The 20,630-nt window shown below is 41.6% G+C and overlaps 1 protein-coding gene across 7 annotated transcripts in view; it reads left to right on the forward strand.

The window, feature by feature from the left end:
- tbc1d5 (TBC1 domain family, member 5) overlaps nt 1-20,630 on the forward strand; it is a 494,311-nt gene that overhangs the window by 273,195 nt on the left and 200,486 nt on the right. For all 7 annotated transcript variants that reach the window (XM_078235915.1, XM_078235905.1, XM_078235953.1 and 4 more), the window contains 3 exons: nt 17,772-17,880; nt 19,752-19,841; nt 19,931-20,005. In XM_078235915.1, the coding sequence (XP_078092041.1) occupies nt 17,772-17,880; nt 19,752-19,841; nt 19,931-20,005 (274 nt within the window). The remainder of the gene's footprint in view (nt 1-17,771; nt 17,881-19,751; nt 19,842-19,930; nt 20,006-20,630) is intronic.

A 20,630-nucleotide genomic window follows, 5' to 3' on the forward strand; every position in this document is an offset into this window, starting at 1 on the left:
ACCCCCCTTTATTTTGAGGCTGTGTCCTCTAGTTTTAACTTCCTTACTAAGTGGAAAGAATCTCTCCGCCTCCACCCTATCCAGCCCCCGCATTATCTTATAAGTCTCCATAAGATCCCCCCTCATCCTTCTAAACTCCAACGAGTACAAACCCAATCTCCTCAGCCTCTCCTCATAATCCAAACCCCTCATCTCCGGTATCAACCTGGTGAACCTTCTCTGCACTCCCTCCAATGCCAATATATCCTTCCTCATATAAGGGGACCAATACTGCACACAGTATTCCAGCTGCGGCCTCACCAATGCCCTGTACAGGTGCATCAAGACATCCCTGCTTTTATATTCTATCCCCCTCGCAATATAGGCCAACATCCCATTTGCCTTCTTGATCACCTGTTGTACCTGCAGACTGGGCTTTTGCGTCTCATGCACAAGGACCCCCAGGTCCCTTTGCACGGTAGCATGTTTTAATTTGTTTCCATTGAGATAGTAATCCCATTTGTTATTATTTCCTCCAAAGTGTATAACCTCGCATTTATCAACGTTATACTCCATTTGCCATATCCTCGCCCACTCACTCAGCCTGTCCAAATCTCTCTGCAGATCTTCTCCGTCCTCCACACGATTCACTTTTCCACTTATCTTTGTGTCGTCTGCAAACTTCGTTACCCTACACTCCGTCCCCTCCTCCAGATCATCTATATAAATGGTAAACAGTTGTGGCCCGAGTACCGATCCCTGCGGCACGCCACTAGTTACCTTCCTCCAACCGGAAAAACACCCATTTATTCCGACTCTTTGCTTCCTGTCGGATAGCCAGTCCCCAATCCACTTTAACACACTACCCCCAACTCCGTGTGCCCTAATCTTCTTCAGCAGCCTTTTATGGGGCACCCTATCAAACGCCTTTTGGAAATCCAAAAACACCGCATCCACCGGTTCTCCTCCACCAACCGCCCTAGTCACATCTTCATAAAAATCCAACATGTTCGTCAAGCACGACTTTCCCCTCATGAATCCATGCTGCGTCTGATTGATCGAACCATTTCTATCCAGATGCCCTGCTATCTCCTCCTTAATAATGGATTCCAGCATTTTCCCTACTACAGACGTTAAGCTGACCGGCCTATAGTTACCCGCCTTTTGTCTCCTTCCTTTTTTAAACAGCGGCGTAACATTAGCCGTTTTCCAATCAACCGGCACTACCCCAGAATGCAACGAGTTTTGATAAATAATCACGAACGCATCCACTATTACCTCTGACATTTCTTTCAATACCCTGGGATGCATTCCATCCGGACCCGGGGACTTGTCCACCTTCAGTCCCATTAGTCTACCCAGCACTGCCTCTCTGGTAACATTAATCGTATTAAGTATTTCTCCTGCTGCCAACCCTCTATCGTTAATATTTGGCAAACTATTTGTGTCCTCCACCGTGAAGACCGACACAAAAAACTTATTTAAAGACTCAGCCATATCCTCATTTCCCACTATTAACTCCCCCCTCTCGTCCTCCAAGGGTCCAACATTCACTCTAGCCACTCTATTCCTTTTTATATATTTATAAAAACTTTTACTATCATTTTTTATATTAATTGCTAGCCTAGCTTCATAGTCTATCCTTCCTTTCTTTATCGCTTTCTTAGTCTCTCTTTGTTGTTTCTTAAATTTTTCCCAATCACTTGTTTCTCCACTATTTTTGGCCACTCTGTACGCAGCTGTTTTTATTTTAATACTCTCCTTTATTTCCTTCGTTATCCACGGCTGGTTCTCCCTTTTCTTACAATCCTTGTTTTTTGCTGGAATATATTTTTGCTGAGAACTGAAAAGGATCTCCTTAAAAATCCTCCATTGTTCCTCAGCTATCCTACCTGCCAGCCTGCTCTCCCAGTCTACCTTAGCCAATTCATCCCTCATCCTATCATATTTCCCTCTGTTCAAACAGAGGACACTGGTTTGAGACCAAACTTTCTCCTCTTCCATCTGAATCAGAAATTCGACCATATTGTGGTCACTAGACCCAAGAGGGTCCTTCACAATAAGATCCTTAATTCTACCTACCTTGTTACACAATACCAGATCCAAAATAGCTCGTTCCCTCGTCGGTTCCGTAACATGCTGTTCAAGGAAACTATCCCGACAGCATTCTAAGAACTCTTCCTCCATTCCACCCTTACCGACTTGAGTCTGCCAGTCAATGTGCATGTTGAAGTCCCCCATGATTATTGCCGTTCCGTTTTTACACGCATCCCTTATCTGCTTGTTTATAGCCCTCCCTACCTCAACATTATTATTCGGGGGCCTATATACCACACCTACTAGTGTCTTTCTCCCTCTACTATTCCTCATCTCTACCCATAATGATTCCACGTTTTGTTCCTCAGAGCCTATGTCATCCCTCAGTACTACCCTGATATTATCTCTTATTAATAGCGCGACCCCACCACCTTTTCCTTCCTGTCTATTCTTCCTAAACGCCTGATACCCCTGGATATTCATCTCCCAGTCCTGGTCACCTTTCAGCCACGTTTCTGTAATGGCCACTAGATCGTACCCACTTGTGCTGATTTGCACCATCAACTCATTCACCTTGTTCCGAATGCTTCGTGCATTCAGGCAAAGTGTCCTTATTCCAGCTTTTATCTGAACCCGCTTTGATGAGTCGCGAACACCGTCTCCCTCTACTCCCTTATCTAAATTACCGCCTTCATTCACTTGCACCCTCTCCTCTACCATTAATTTTGTAATTCCCCTTACCCCTGCATCCTCCCCCCCATCAATTAGTTCCTTGATCCTAGTCAACTCTTCTAGCTCCCCTCCCCCCAACCTATCTAGTTTAAATTCTCCCCAGTAGCCTTAGCCAACCTACCGGCCAGGATATTGGTCCCCGTGTGATTCAAGTTCCACCCGTTTTTTGTATACAGATCACCCCTGCCCCTAAAGAGGTCCCAATGGTCCAGGAACCTGAATCCCTGCCCCCTGCACCAGTCCCTCAGCCACACATTCATCCTCCACCTCACTCCATTCCTGCCCTCACCTTCCCGTGGCACAGGCAGTAATCCTGAGATTACTACCTTTGCTTTCCTCTTTCTCAGCTGTCTCCCTAATTCCCTGTACTCCCTTTTCATGACCCCTTCTCCCTTCCTACCCACATCAGCGGTACCAATATGTACCGTAAGCTACCTCAGGCTCCTCTCCCTCCCACCTCAGGATTTCTGGGACGCGACTAGCGACATCCTGGATCCCGGCCCCAGGGAGGCAGACCACCATGCGAGAATCCCGCCTACCTCCGCAGAAACGCCTGTCTGTCCCCTTCACCATCGAGTCCCCGATTAATACCGCCTTCCTCCTCTTTTCCTTAGCCCTCTGAGTTACAGGGCTGGACTCCACTGCGGAGACACGGCCACTGCTGCTTCCCCCAGGCGGGCTGTCCCCCCCAGCAGTACTCAAGCAGGAGTACTTGTTGTGCAGGGGCAAATCCACCGGGGTGCTCTCAACCACCCTAGCCTTACCCTTCCTGGCCATCACCCACTTGGCCTCCTCCCGTTGCCCTGGTGTGACCACCTGATGATAGCTCTTGTCTATCACCTCCTCATTCTCCCTCATCAGCCTAAGATCCTCGAGTTGTAGTTCCAGCTCCCTAACACGGTCTCTCAGGAACCGCAGCTCGACACACCCCTCACAGATGTGGATGTCCGGGAGGCCAGATGCCTCCAGGACCTCCCACATCCTACACTGGGAACAACACATTGGTTTCACACTCATACTGGACACTTTATGTCAAGTAAGACAGTGAAAAGTTAATAAGAGTGTAAGGAAACAAAAACTCACCCCTGCTCGTCCAAGCCCTGTGAGCCAAAGCACCGACAGCTCACTCAACTTCCCACTCACTCTGCTGCCCGCTACTATGCTGCCCGCTGTATACTTTGGTGGACTTTTAAACCCTCCAAAAACTTCCCCTGGCCACTCCTGGCCTGACTTCCGGTTTTGAAAAAAACCTCCGATTTTAAACCCAAAATTAACTGAAAAAATAAATAATTAATTACAGTCAGAAAACCCACTCTCCTACCCTCAGCCTGCTCCTGGGAACAATGAAGCTGAACCTCCAAGGTAAGCCCTTTTTAAACCCTCCAAAAACTTCCCCTGGCCACTCCTGGCCTGACTTCCGGTTTTGAAAAAAACCTCCGATTTTAAACCCAAAATTAACTGAAAAAATAAATAATTAATTACAGTCAGAAAACCCACTCTCTTACCCTCAACCTGCTCCTGGGAACAAAAAAATCCAGCCCATTAATTTTATCTTGATCAACTCACACAACCACTCAATGAAATAATTTCTTTTCAGACTGCAAAATACACAAATGGCCGCTGTTATAGTCGCTAAATTAGTTGAAAAGTTCTAATGAATAATTTGTGTAAAATAGAAGAAATAAAAATGGTTGCTTTAAATTATTTACCCCCTTATACATTTCTGTTTAGAACAAATTTGACAGAAATTGCTGTGTAGATGATATCCCTGAATCATATCTGTTATGTGCCTAAACTGGGCATTGATAAGAACCATGGGTTTCTCAAACTTAACTTCATCCAGAACAAAATATAAAAGGCTGCTTCAGATCTGTCTGAAAATTGATTGTTTTTGCTCTCGTCAGAGCTCGAGTATCAGATGTGCTCCATGAAGATTGTTTCCTTGTCTAATGCAACCTGAGTGAATCTCCATCATTATGATGTGTGTTCAGTTCCAAAGAGAAGAGCCCTTCAGCTGCTGATTTCTCTGAAAGTAAAAAGAAGTGCTTAAAAAGTGGAACACATAAAGAGATAATTAGTTTACATTAAAAGTACTTGTCTCCACAGTTACCTTCTCCTTTAAAGGACCTACTCTATTTAAAATAAGCATGCACTGAATATTTGGGGAGAGATTTATTTTGGTAGAAAAATGGTATTTTGGCCCTCAATGTTCCCATGTAATGAACATGGTACGGCCAAGTGAGGTTAGTAGCTTCAGCCAATATATCAGCCTATTCATCGACTGTGCAATATTTTGCTTCTCTGTTCCTATGGAATTCCTATCTGTGGAATTAGCTTATGTACTAGGCACCTGCTGACATCCCTGCTGAGCTGAGTTACTAACAAACAACATGTAATATTTCTTTTTGTTTCTCTCAAGAAAACCTTTCAAGTTCCTCTTGACAAAAGAGGAATTTGAACACGGGGACCTCAGCATAAATCGACAGATCACCCAATTGTTGATTTCTTCCTATATGATTGTGTGAAATTATTTTTGTAATGAAAGTCATTACTGTTTTCACAGCCCATTTACATTTATCAATGTGAACAGGAGTAACTGGGCTTAATCAGACCAGTTGATTACCAAAATAAATCAGTACTTGGTTCTCCAATTGATGTAACCAAGCTCTTATGGTTTAAAAATGGTAATTAAGCAACTAAATTGGAGAAGGGAGAAAAAGCCAAACCGTTTCTTCTATAACAGTAAAGGCATTCTAAATTCAAGTACTTCATTTTCAGTATTATTTTTATATACAAGATAATTGTTGTTGGTGATAATTGAACATACTCAACACAGGCATAAAGTAGTCGCCACAGTCTTAGATGACAGTAGGCTGTTTGGTGGTGGTTTAGCCTGACCTGAAGGAACAGAATGTAAAGTTTCCAAATTTGCAGATGATACAAAGATAGGTGGAAATGCAGGTTGTGATGAGGATATTGTGACTCTGCAACAGGATATAGATAGATTGGGTGACTGGGCAGAAACCTGACAAATGGAGTTTAATGTGGGGAAGTGTGAGGTCATGCGCTTTGGTAGGAGGAATGAAAAGGCAGATTATTATCTAAATCGAGAGAGACTGCAGGTGAATGAAATACAGAGGGACCTAGTTGTTGAATCACAAGAAACTAGCAAGCAGGTCCAACAAGTAGTTAAGATGGCAAACAGTACTTTGGCCTTTTTTTGCAAAGGGGGTTGGAATTTAAAAGTTAGTGAGGTTTTGTTGCAATTATATAGGGTGTTGGTGAAACCTCACCTGGACTACTGCACATAGTTTTGGTCCCCTTACCTTAATAAGGTTATAGTAACATTGGAGGCAGTCCAAAGAAGATTCACCAGACTAATTCCTGGGATGAGAGGATTGTCCTATCAAGGGAACTAAATATCCTGGGACTGTATTCCTTGGAGTTTAGGAGAGTGAGGGGTGACCTTATTCAAACATGTACGATTCTGAAGGAGCTTGACAGGGTAGAGACATTTTCACTTGCAGGAGAGTCTCAAACAAGGACAATAGCTGCTAGATAAAGGACCGGACATTTAAAACTGAGATGCAAAGAAACTTTTTCACGCAGAGGGTTGTAAATCGCTGGAATGCTCTGCTCCAAAGGATAGTGGAGGCTGGATCATTAGAAGTATTTAAAATGGAGGTGGATAAATATTTGATAGATCAAGGAATAGAGGGATATGGGGAAATGGCACAGAAAAGTTGAAGCCGGCATAGATCAGCCATGATCATGTTGAATGGTGGAAAGGTCCTGGTGGCCTGCTTCTGCTTCTATTTCTTGTATTGTGTTCTTGTGTTTGCTGCTTAGCAAGCTGAACATGGTGTACTGTAGATCTTGGGAGCTAGTCTGTGCAAACAAACTTTTGAAAAGCAGGTAGATGTTGTATTTCTCTGAAAACAAATGTTTCGTTTTTCAGTGCTTCAATTTGTTCGACACTTTAATTTTTATTTGCGAAATCTGCTGGTTTTACATTTAGGGTTTTTTTAGTTGCCAGCGTAATCTTTATTGTTGTGGATATTTATGTGGCATTGTACATATTTGTGATAAGAGAAGCCCATTCAACCCTTTGAGCCTGTTGCACAGGTTATTGGCAAAGTTTGAGCTATTATCTTTTTGATAAGGTAGAAGGATTTCTGAGGAGCTACCAAATACAACTGCAATAACACCCATTTGCACTGGTTACAACATATGTTTACAGACACCTCCCCAGATACCTGGATATGTCAGGGGTGACCAGTCTTCATTGCCTTTTTCCACTTCACGTTTATGCTTTCACACACTTTTAACACATGCTTCAAGATGACCTATAAAAGGCATTTTGAAGTTATTAGGAATAACTTTTCCAATGGAAGTGAAGTTGCCAAGGCGTGAAACTCTTAGTTTTGGATCTTCTCAAGCTATATGTGCTATATTTGCCTCCACCATTGAAGGTAAGCAGTGGTAATGTTTTTGCCCCTATTTGTTAGTCTAATTGTCTGAAAGCAATATATCTCAATCTAATGGATGGATTCTGACAAAAGATTGGTACAGCCAGAAGTCTCACAACACCAGGTTAAAGTCCAACGGGTTTACTTGGTAGCAAAAGCCACTAGCTTTGGAGCGCTGCCCCTTCGTCAGGTGAGTGGGAGTTCTATTCACAAACAGGGCATATAAAGACACAAACTCAATTTACAAATTGAGTTACAAATTGGGGCTTGTGCTACCAAGTAAACCTATTGGACTTTAACCTGGTGTTGCGAGACTTCTTGCTGTGCTTACCCCAGTCCAGCGCCGGCATCTCCACATCAAAAAATTGGTACACAGAGTATGGTCCAAGGGGAGATATCTTTTGTGAAGATTCAGATGCTGGATTTTTTTTAAAGGCTCTGTTAACAGTGAGAGATGTAGTGAGTTGACTTGTTTTATTTAGGACATTGTTCATTGTTTTACAATGTAGTGGAACTTGCCAAAGCTGTCAAAGTGTCAGCAGAGTTTTCAAAGGAGACTGTTTTATATGGATGGCCTGGAGCCTACTCAGTGAGATAGAAGCTATTAATAAAATTATTTATGTTTTTAGCTTTGTGTTGTAGAGACTGATATTTTTCATTAAAAAATTAATTTTCAGTGACTGACGGAAAGACCACACAAGTTTCAAGACTTACTGTAATAAACATGCTAAAAATAACATTCATAGAAGTCATAGAATTATATAAACTCTACAGTACAGAAAGAGGCCGTTCGGGCAATCGAGTCCACACCAACCACAATCCCACCCAGGCCCTACCCCCATGACATTGTCTAAACACTATTCAATTGGCAATCTGCACTCTAAATTACAGAAGAAATCCTTGATTCAACTTTTAAAACATCCAAAAGGTCCCTGAATGGTACAGCTTTATTCTGCTCCTTAACTAGACACTGCATTTGCAAGGAATCAATCCAAAGCTATTCTCAGGCGCTTCCTTTTTCCTTTTCTTACCAAGTAACTACTAATTCCTGAACTGACTTTCACAATGAGGGTTACTCTGGAGATTTCTTCCTCTAACCAAAGTAGGTGGGTCTTCTACCCCCATTTATATCCTCCTGCATTTAGCCTCTTCAATCTGAACACAAGCTCCCATCCACATTCTATATGGTGAACAAACAGAGACTGGCTGTGATATCTTCAGAAAACCCTGTAATCTGATTCTACAATAGCTTTCCATGACCTGTTCCTCTTTCAAAACCCACCTCCATGGCAACGTGAATCACATGGTTCCTGTATCCAGGAAGAAATGCTGTCTAACTATCTTCTAAACCCCTAACTCAGTTCTATCTTGGAATTAAATAGACGACATAAAGAATAACCATTTTTAAAGCGTGACATTTCTAACACCTCTGTGATACTTGGACACTAAGGGTGGAATTTTATGACCTCTGCACCTGTTTTGCGGTGGGAAAATGTTGTAAAATCGGGTGTAAAGTGGCTAGCAGGAATGGCGCCCATTTTCGTGCCTGTTGCAATTTTACGACACCCGGATTTCTGGCACAGTCAGCCTCTCACTGGAAATGGGCTAGAGGCTCATTAATTTATTTAAATTTATGCAAATAGTGTTTTACATGTGTTTAGTGAACTTGGTGCTCAATCGTTCGGGGTCGCTTGCCTTTATGGCCTCGCCGGGAGAGGTTCTCTCTGGCGAGGAAAACACCTGCTCCCCATGAACGGCACGCCAATAGAACTGGCCATTGAGGCCTTCCAGGGAGGCCGAGTGCAAGGCGGGGGTGGCCCTTGGGCAGTGCCAGACTGGCAAAGTTACCCTAGCATCTTGGCACTGCCAGCCTGGCATCTGGGCAATGCCCACTGGGTACCTTGGCACTGTCAATCAGGCAGTGCCATGAGGCGGGTCCAATGGGGGTGTGCTGGGGTGGAGCCAATGGGCGGTGTGCCAGGGGGTGGGGATAATGGGATTGTGTGCCGGGGGTAGGGTCAATGGGGGGTAGGCTAATTGGCAGTGGGGAGGCCTGCTGCCACTTTGCCTGTGATCGATGGGGGAGGGAACAGGATCTTTCTGGGCAATTGGGGGGGGGGCGGTGCGACAGGCCACGGGTGCCAGCGATTGTGGGGGGTGGTGGGGAGCTAGTTCAGGCTGCCTGCAGTAGCAGAGGCCTGACAGCTCTCTCTCGGTCTGTCAGACTCCTGCTACTGCTAATGCGCATGTGCATCATCAGGGGTCTGCACATGCCCAAGCAATACCTCGCTCTACAGGCTGGCTGGTGAATTAAGCCCCGCCCACAGCCTCTCTGGCTAGAAACTGACTCGGCCACCTTTTCAGAGACAGAAAGCATAAGATTGGGCGTGAAAACCCATTTTCAGACTAGCTGGACACTTAGAAAAAATCTCATACAATTCCACCCTAAACGTCTATCCACCATTAACACAGCTGCTCTGGTCATTATTTACAGGTGCAAGCCCTCTGTACCTTCAGAGTCCCAAAACATAACAAACTTATTAACTTTGTATTTGTAACACTAATTACAGATCATCAAGCAAGCAAGGAAAAACCTTGAGAAAAAGCAGTGTAAGTGTAATGATATTGAGTTAACACAGCATGGCAAGGTATACGACTATGCAATGCCATCTTCACTTGTAGACATCTGCAATGAACACCTGTATCAAAGTTTCAGATGAATACATTCATCACTTCCCTTGTGGAAAGAGGGCATCAGCTGGTTAGAGCTTTGACAGATTGATAGGCATCCCTGCAGTGTAAAATGTCACAGATGGTAATCATTTGAACAGTCAAGATTTCTCATATTAACACTATGCCCATCTGCAAAGAAAATGTTTGCACTTAATATTTATATTGTATGCACCTTAATATCTGTTGTCCAGGAAGCAGGCATAATACCATTAGTAAATAACAGTCCATAATTATTTTTGAGAGGAGAAGGATAGTCACATGGAGGAAGATGACTCTTAGAAGGACATGGTTAATGTCAGTTGCAGATCCATTGAAAATCAGTGTAGACGGTAACTTCCTGACTACCCAGCGTTGCATTTGGGGACACCCCAAGGATACACTGGGGAAATCTCTCCCTTGACGTTCCCAGGTAAGGATTTGCACGGCAGTTAGAATCATAGAATCCCTACAGTGCAGAAGGAGGCCACATTGTTGAGAAGTGCTAACTTACCCTGGACAATTTTGCTGCACTGGGAAGCGTCCAACTTAACGGTTTAAATTGCTAACTTTGGATGGTTCTAATGATACACTAATATTTACTCTGAAAGAGTTAGAAATAAAACCACTTCTAACTCCAGCATAACTATTTTACACACACACAAGTCCCACATAGGATACTCCCCAAAACTGGTGGAGTTTTGATGGCAAAATGCTGAGGAGTGTCAAGAAAATCCTCAATAAAAAGGGACAGTCGGAATGGAGCTGGGCCCTCAGCATGGGGAGCAGGCTCCAGGTCTGGTGCTCTTGAAGGTGTGCAGGAGATGACTACAAATATTATCAGAGTTATAGATGACAAATACGGTGGTTTGACACAGAATGTTAATGCTCTCTCTAATGAACTGCAGAATACCAGGAAGAGGTTTAGTGAGGCAGAAGATAGAATACTTCAAATCAAAAGTGCCGCTTCTTCGGTTTAGGCTCAGTTGCAATCCTTAGAGAATCAGCTGAATCTTGATGGATCTGGAAAACCAGGGCTGGAAGAAGAAAATCCATGTGATCGGTCTTCCAAAAGGAGCTGAGGGTAAGCTCCCAGTTAAATATCTTGCAAGCTGGCAACCGCATTTTCTTAACCTCGACACAAAGGCATAGCAGATTGAAAGGGCACATCACATCCTGGCAGCTCGAAAGGTCACATCATATCCTATCCTTGAGGTCCAAGTAAAGCCAAAGCCTATTATCATGCATTTAAATAACTTCATGGATCGCCAAAGAGTTTTGGAAGCTGCCAGTTGTGGTGGGATTTGGCTCTGTGATGGAGCAAAAGTCTCATTCTTCCAGGACTTCTCGATGGCTGCGCAACAAAAGTGCTGAGGCTTCAATGAGGTTAGAAAACGCCTGAAGGCTTTTGGAATCCAGTACGTCCTGCATTATCCTGCTGTCCTTTGACTTATCCTCAAAGGGTCCATTAGGACATCCCTGTTGAAACTTCAGCTTCTTTAGATTCCAGGAAAGACATTGGTTCAGAGTCGCGATCCACAGCTCCTTGTTAATCCTGGACTGTACCCTGTAATTATCTCCTTTTGCTGATCCTGTACTGTGCCCTTTTCACATTAATGGGGTCAGTCCTGTAACTGTGCTCTCTGGCAAATTTCACCAATTATCCCGTTTAGAGTCATATTTTGCAGTTCTTCGTTAACCCTTGAATGTATCCCCTGTAATTTCATCTCTTAATTGATCCTGCTATGTGATTTATCACATTGATAGGGGCAATCCTGTCAGCAAGCATAGTGGCAAATTTTCGCTTGTTATCTTGATTTCCGATGAATCCAGTGTCATCCATTTATCCTTAATGGAATGCATCCCCAATGTACTTGTTTCTGAGGAGTGTTTTGTGCAAGTTGTATGGTATTAGAACTGTGCGATTTTTATCCGTCTTCTCATCTTATAATCCGAGCATATATAGTGATGGACTTTTCCCACCTAATGTCCTTTATTACATTTATAGTTAAAATGAGTAGCGTCACTGCAAGTTGTTTAATATGGAGGTAGTGAGTAGGATGGTACAGGCAGACTATATATCCTGGGAAAAGCTTTGTATTGTTGGCATTTCCAACATAGCTGAGGATGGGGGGAAGCATCCTTTGGCACTCGCCCAAGTGTGTCATGAAAATCCTTGGTGGTTTAACTGCCATTTTACCTGTGTTAATATCCACTATTTCTTCTGCTTGAATAAGTAATGGCAGTAACTTCTTTAAAGATTTGCTCCTGGAATGTGCAGGGAATTCATCATCCTATTTAAAGAAAGAAGATTTTTTCTTTCCTTAAAAAAGAGAAAGTTGACATAGATTAGTTGCAAGAAACTCATCTGGATGACAGAGAACATCTTAAACTTGAGAGGTACTGGTTGGGGCAGGTATTTTTGCTTCTCTCTCGACCAGCTGTCGAGGGTGAGCAGTGTTGGTTAATAAGAATCTGCCTTTTAATTCAGGAACCTAAGAGTAAGACAAAGAGGTTAGATATGTAGTTGTTAAGAGACTGATACATGGGAGAATGTGTTGTTAATGAATGTTTAAGGTCCTCTTAATTATTCCCCAGACAAAGTCACTAATGAACTTTGCTGAACTGGCCTTGATTATTCCTGTATTGGTGATGATTTTAATTGCCATCTTAACCTGCGAATTGACAAACTCCTTGTTGCAGGGAACCCTCCTATGCATCATGTTAGTGTGTTGGCTTTGGTTTGTGAAGAGAACCATAAGACATGGGAGCAGAATTAGGCCACTCGGCCCATCGAGTCTGCTCCGCCATTCAATCATGGCTGATATTTTTTTCATCCCCATTCCCCTGCCTTTTCCCCATAACCCCTGATCCCCTTATTAATCAAGAACCTATCTATCTCTGTCTTAAAGACATTCAATGACCTGGCCTCCACAGCATTCTGCAGCAGAGTTCCACAGATTCACCACTCTCTGGCTGAAGAAATTCCTCCTTATCTCTGTTTTATCTTTAACCTGAGGTTATACTCTCTGGTTCTAGTTTTTTCCTACTAGTGGAAACATCCTCTCCACGTCCACTCTATCCAGGCCTCGCAGTATCCTGTAAGTTTCAATAAGATCCCCCCCTCATCCTTCTAAACTCCAACGAGTACAGACCCAGAGTCCACAACCGTTTCTCATACGACAAGCTCTTGATTCCAGGGATCATTCTTGTGAACCTCCTCTGGATCTTTTCCAAGGCCAGCACATCCTTCCTTAGATATGGGGCCCAAAACTGCTCTCAATACTCCAAATTGGGTCTGACCAGAGCCTTATACAGCCTCAGAAGTACATCCCTGCTCTTGTATTGAAGCCCTCTTGACATGAATGCTAACATTGCATTTGCCTTCCTAACTGCCAACTGAACCTACACGTTAACCTTAAGAGAATCTTGAACAATGACTCCCAAGCCCCTTTGTGTTCCTGATTTCCTAATCATTTTCCCATTTAAAAAATAGTCTATGCCTCCATTCCTCCTTCCAAAGTGCATAACCTCATACCTTTCCACATTGTATTCCATTTGCCACTTCTTTGCCCACTCTCCTAACCTGTCCAAGTCCTTCTGCAGCCCCCCTGCTTCCTCAATACTACCTGTCTCTCTGCATATCTTTGTATTATCTGCAAACTTAGCAACAGTGCCTTCAGTTCCTTATTTGTTCTCTATATTGCATAAATATGGATTGGGAGGGGGACTTCAGGTACTCCATAGGAAACCAATGCAGCAGTCCTTACAAATGGTTATAGATCTGAGAATTTTGGCCTTTAGGGAGAGATCAGGCCCTCCTTTTGTTTACTCTAGCTATTGATCATTTGGCGGAGGCCGTTAGATGCGACCCTCAGGTTTTTGGGCTGTCTACTGGAGGTAAGCAGCGCAAAATTTCATTCTATATGGATGATGTATTGCTGTTTGTTTCCAAGCCAAAAGATTTTGTTCATGCTATTATTGATGTGGTAGTTAGATTGTCTTTTTTCAGGTTAAAAGATTAACTTCACGTAATCAAAAACAATGCCCTTGAGCAAGTTAGGGGGTAGATCCCCTCCCTCTTCTCGTTTTCCCCTCAGATGGTCCTGTTGGGGTTTACTTATCTGAATATTCGTATTACCCCTGATTTTTGGCCGTTATATAAAGCAAACTTTCCTTCATTATTGTCCTCTATTCAGTGGAACCTACATCGTTGATCGTCTTTACCGATTTCCTGGTTGGGTAAAATTGCTTTGATTAAGGTGAACATATAACCTAGGCTACTGCTGCAAATACTAACTATCCTGTTGTCTCCTTAAATATGTTTATGGGTTGCTCAAGTCTTTTGTTTGGAAGCCTTGTTTGAAATTAGCTAAGCTGCAGTTGCCTAGTTCTAAAGGAGGGCTAGGGATGCCAAACATTAAGATGTATCTGTTAGCTTCCCACTTTAGATTTATGCGTGAATGGGTTAAGAGAGACCCTTCCTCCACATGGCTTGATAGTCCTTGTACTTCCTTGTAGTCACTTTTATTTCTTAGGGATGCTAAGGTGGCATTAGGAAAAGTGTGTTAATCCTATTGTCACTCACACTCTAAAGGCTTGGACAGTGGTCCATGAGTTGTTGGGGAAATCTAATTTAACTTTAGGTCTTTCTCACATTCAGGGTAATCTGGATTTCCCACCAGGTTATAGGGACCATGGTTTTGATAATCTGGAGTGATAGAGGTCTCTGTAGGTGACGCGTTTGATGGCACTACCATCTTTTGAGCAGTTGTGTCAACAGTTTTGTATTCTGAAACACACCTTTTTTTCGATGCTTGCAACTTAGTAACTTCAATAAGTTAACTCTTCTTTATGATGCCAAGATTTCCCCAATGAAAAAATCCTGCTATCTGCGGACCCATTAGTTAGTAAATTTTATGACATTCTACACCCTAAATTTTGTGAAAATACATTGGGCATGCTGCAGTCTTGGGAAAAAGACCTCACAGTAAATATTGACGAGGAGACATGGAATGATATCGGGGAATGTGCTGATAAAATTCCAGTTCGTAATAGTAAAAAGGAAAGTCAGCTTAAGATATTGTACCATCTGCTTATTACTCAAACTTGCGGCACAGGTTTGACCCCGCCATATTCTTATTGTTCCAGAAGTGCAAGGTGGACATGGGGGATTACCTGTATTGTTTCTGGTCCTGTGTCAAGATTTAAGCCTACTGGTTTAATATTCTGAAAGAGTTTGAGAGGATATTTGACAAAGAGTTTGATCCCTTGCATCTGATGCTGGGTCTCCAAGACAAAAGATTAATGATCCGAATGGGAAAAGCTGTATGATATCCTAACATTTGCAACACGGAAGAATATCCTTTATTCATGGTTTCATGATCAATCCCCTTTAATTCAGAATTGGCATTAAATCGCTCTGGAGTGTATAGTAATGGAATTCTTGACTTGTTTATTTTGAGCTAAATGGGATGCATTCCGTAAGGTATGGGATCCTTATCTTAAAGTTCTGGGCTCTGCATTGTCTAATGTACTCCTACAAGATTTTCCATAAGTTCTGTTGCTATTATCCTGTGAGCTTGGTTGAGCAACGCTGAGCCAATTATAGCTGCATTCTGATATCCCCCCAATCCTTCGATATATCCTTTCACTACTTATATGATGGGAGGTGCTGGATACAGTGAATAATCTGAACCAAGTGAGTTGGTATTTTTTTCAGTCTCTTCCTACATGTACTTGTTTTGAGAATAATCTTACTGTATCAATCTCTATGAGTTTTGTTTCATTATTTGTAAAACATGAAAGATCAGTCTGAATATATTTTGTATTTTTTACAAAACATGTACCAAGGGGCAGAAGTTTGTACAATTGGGTGTATCTCGTGGATATGGTGTTGAGAGATTTCTTACTACTTCCTTTGAGAGAAAGTCCTTTGCCATAGTTTTAAATCACCTGCCAAATGATCCTGAGTTCAGGTTCTGCGCCATCAGCCTGAGATTAAACTACAGTCAGAATTTCACTTTAGTCAGCTCAACCCCACCCATTCCTCGCACTGATGAAATTGAGGCTAAGTTACATAAAAGTATATTTGTTTTTAAACTGGGCTTTGAGAAGATTGTAATGCATGACTGAATGATGAATCATTACAGCACATGTTTGTTTTGTAGATCATTATAGGATTTCAATGGTCAGCGCTGGTCCAGTTCTCTGCCAATGGTTTGGGACAATTAATTTCTAATTGTTCCCATTTGAGAATTTATTCACTTGTATATTAATGAAACACAGGTGTTTGTTCCTTAGTGTTTCCAAGCCTTGGAGACATATATTTAAGTTTTTTATCTAGGGGTTCGCAGCAGGTACTATAATTTATGGTCGCATGTAACCAACATTTAAAATAACAAGATATACTTGCATTTTTTTCAAATATGTAGGATAAATTTTAAACTTGAATTCTTAAAATAGAATTTGGAATAATATGTAGCTGTATTTTGATCAGTAGCCACCTGTAATAAAATCTTTTGAACCTGATGTTTGCATGCTTTATTTTGTTCTGTTGCACTCTAGTGTTACTAATCAATCGACTGGGGCGATACGTTAAACATTGACTCTTGTCCACTGGGCTAGCTTCCAATCGCTGTTACTTCCATTTATCAAGCCTTCACACAAAAAAAGAGAAAATGCTGGCAATACTCAGCAGGTCAGGCAGCATCTATGCAGAGAGAAACAGAACTAATGTTTCAGAGCAATGATCTTTCATTGACCAGAAATCAGGTCATCAACCTGAAATGTTAACTCTGGCTTGATCTCTTCAAACAATCTTACCGCATCTAAATTCTCCTATAACTCCATGATTATTCTCAAAGGCAAAGGTAACCTCAGACCCATTTGCTCAACAACAGTTTTCTTCCCCCAAACCCTATCCTCACCACTGCATCCTCATTTCCAACATCAGTTGTGAGCAACCAGTAATGTTTTATGCAACCTCTTCCCTCCTCCCTAGCCCTTGCCTTCCCACTCCTGGCCTGACCCCAATTAATTTTTTAAAACTTCTCTGCATCCCTTACTTCCTCCCTGAGATCCATCTCATGTTTTGCTAGTTCCCTCCCAAACTAACTCAACGCACAACTAGCTTTCCTTGCCTAAGTGTCACTCTCTAATTTTCAAAATCTTCATTATTACTTGCTTCTTCAACCCGCCAAATCTTCAATTAATGCTTTATTTTCCCTTTCCTCTCAACTTTTTGAATGCATCCATTATTATCAATAACACTGTAATAGCTTCTCATGCAAATATACTTTTGAATACTTCAAACCCATTTCCACTCTGTGCACATTGTACCAAATTGTTCAAAGCCACTGACATCCTCTGAGTTCACCACAGTTCTCCTTCTTGTCATTCATTTTACCTGCTATTAAATACAGTCAACAACTCCAATCATCCTCCGTTTTCTTTCCTCCATAGGACTGTCCTTGCTTGGTTCACTCCAATATGGTCAGTAGCAATGACTTATCTTCCCTTCAGGAAGTGAAGGTTGTCTTTGTATATCATGCACAGCATAATTATAAATGTTTCTAAAATAAGTGAGGTAGAAGGGGAAATCTATCATCCAGGATATCAGGGTTCTTACTCTGAAGAGTACTCAACTCCTAAATTACTGCTCGTACCAGTTTTAAAAAAGCATTAAAGTCCAAGTCATGTTTCATTGGTATTGTGTGCTTACCTGGTTCAAAATCGCACAATTGAAGGATACCAGATATCTATTAATACATTTTAAATGAATGCTGACTTGAATTTGGTCAGAACCATGAATTTTATGCAGATATTTTGCTTTTCAATTATTAGCAAAGAATGGGAAGACCTGTTTGGACATAGTAATTATTTCGCAAGAATAAGACTGAAGGGGATTAATGGGCAGCTGAGAAGCAGCAGATTCCGCAGTGTTTGTTGGAAGGTAACAATTTTTTAATGTGTGAGAACTTTATTGATTATTGTGCAAGTAAAATGGACCTGATTTTAACTCCTTCAAATCCATCCACTTATACAGAGTTAAAATCAGGCCCATTGACTTAGAAAAAATATTTGTACTTTGTCATGTACTTTCTCATATTAAACGTTTCATGTGAAGAATATTGCAGATGTGAATGAAAATCCATTATGCTTGAGTCTGAAATAATGTTGCTGTGACTGTATCCTACCTCTGTTTCACATGATAGCATTGCTTTCAGAGGTACCCCTGTTTTTAGGACCAATGTTGTATCTTAAATGAGACAACTTGCATGTTATGAAATGTTACCAGAGGCAAAAGTTGCCAGTTGTGTTATTTGACATTATACCTTCTACCCTTCTGCAGTTCATGTTCACTTCTCAAAAGTTAGCTTTTAATTTGACCAAAAATCTTGCACTACAGTTATAATTTACACTGTCACTCAAGTGAACCCTCATTCTCCAGGGACCAGTTCAAAGTTATTCTCAGTTCCCAGTGGCTCCCTTTCTTTTTGCCGAGTAACTTCTAATCCCAGAACTGACTTTCACTGGGAGGGTTACACTGGAGGTTTCTCCCTCTAGCCCAAGCTAGGTGAATCTTGTAGCCTCTTTTAAATCCTCCCAAACTTGGTCTTTTTAATCTGAGCACAAGCTCGCACCTGAGTTTTCTGTGATGACCAGTGTCTGCATTTTCTCTGCTTTAACAGAGGACTGGCTGCCTCTCTGTCTCCTTGTCCTCCCTCTCTTCTTGCCCTCCCTCTCCATTGGATTTCTTGCAGACTGTCTTGTATCTGTGAACTTCAGTGATTTCTGAGGAAAATTGCAACTCGTTCTACAATAGCTCTTGATTGACTTTTGCCATCCCAAATCCAATTTCCATGACAACATGAATCATATGGGCCTTAGAAATGCTAATTCACTTTCTTCTAGACACCCAACTCCATTTGAATTTGGAATTAAATAAACAGTTAAGTATAACAATTTACAAGGCTTGGCATTCCTAGCATTGTAAGACATGGAAACTAACAGTCTACCACAATCAGCACAAGTGGCTCTCTTGGCTTCATCAGGTATGAACATCCTGCACCCCCTTCCCAGTAAGTCAACCTGGTCCTTTCCCACACCGCCCGTGAACATTAGCCCAATAACTGTCTGAATTCTGTGGCCTGACCAACCTATAGCACTTACTGTAAACTATTCTGTTGCAAAATCCTGACTGATGTGCAGGGTTGGTGCTCCTATTGTATCACTTCTGGTGCTTTTGCAATTCCTGCCCTTTATTCACGCCTATATGATAAGTAAATGAAGAATGCAATTCATTCAAATATGCATGTGCTGATAAATAGGTAGAGATGTGCCCAGAACCACAATTTGGGAAAACAATTTTTAAAATGAATTTAATAATAAAATCTTTGATTAAAACAGTATTTTAAATTTATGACTAAATTATACACTTATCCTGTTTAATCCCTAATGTTTGTGCCATCCATTTTTTGTTTCCAGATGTAAAATATCTTTACTGCTATTGGGATTATTGCCTCTATGTAGACATTTATAGTATTTGGTGTCAGCTTAACTAGGGCTAATCAAATTGTGTTTGTTGCTATATATGCATTATATATATATATATATATATATATATATATATATTTGTATTGAATAAACAATACATCTCTGGTTTCAGTGGGATAGAAAGTTTATTTCAGTGTTGTTAGATTTGTCATAACCCATGAGTGATGCCTTTCTTCCCCTAGGATAGGTTTTGTATCCCACTGGAAAGCAATGATGATGTATTTTCTGTTTATTTTGTTCTAACTGGTGAGAGTTGTGTCCTTGTAGCTGTTCTTGGATGTTCTGCCTGAGGATAAAAAGCAGTGGCTTAATAAGATAGCAGAATTAAGATCTCACTATGAACAGATAAAAGAAATTGTAAGTATTTTTTGTACTTTTTCCATCAACCATATATCTAATTGTTTAACAAAACTTGAAGTACCAACAGCAATCTTGTCTAACCATAGCACATCACAAACCCTCGGAAAGCTGCTGGACAGCAAGATCTGGTTGTCAACAACCCACTTTCACAAGATGAGGGGGTAAGTACGATCAGATTTGGTTTTGCCATTTAACTTCTTGACGATTGCTGGGTAACCCATAATATCTTCAGCTATTTAGCAAAAGCAAATTTAGTGCAGCTTTCAGATGATACATCAAACCCATGTCAAATGATGTGATATAACCTGTGCCATGCCTTTTGCAATAGAAAAAATGTGTACTAAACCAGCTGCTTAATTTGAATTTCAGTTGCCATCCGTTATTATGTTCTAAAGGTTTGGGTTGTACCAACTAGCCACCAATTCCATCCCATTCCCTGGCCACTGTCTGAAGCTGAATCAAACTGTTCACAGCTAATTTTGAGATGATACATCTGCACAATTAAGTGCTACCCATATATTTTACACAAAGACAATGATCTGAGCTCTTGACCACACATCCCCTCCATCATGACTGCCTCATTTACCTCCATAATATTGCTCATCCTGCCTCAACCCACCTCCTGCTGAAACCCTCCTCTTTCTCTCTCTTTCCAGACTTCACTATTAAATGGCCGGTTGCTTACCTTCCACCCTCTATAAACTTGAGTTCATTCAAAACTCATAGCTAGGCTAGCACCAAATCCTGTTTGCCCATGTGCTCTACTTGTGGCCACTTAAACAATCC

Source organism: Mustelus asterias, chromosome 2, assembly GCF_964213995.1.
Source record: "Mustelus asterias chromosome 2, sMusAst1.hap1.1, whole genome shotgun sequence".
NCBI lineage: Eukaryota > Metazoa > Chordata > Chondrichthyes > Carcharhiniformes > Triakidae > Mustelus > Mustelus asterias.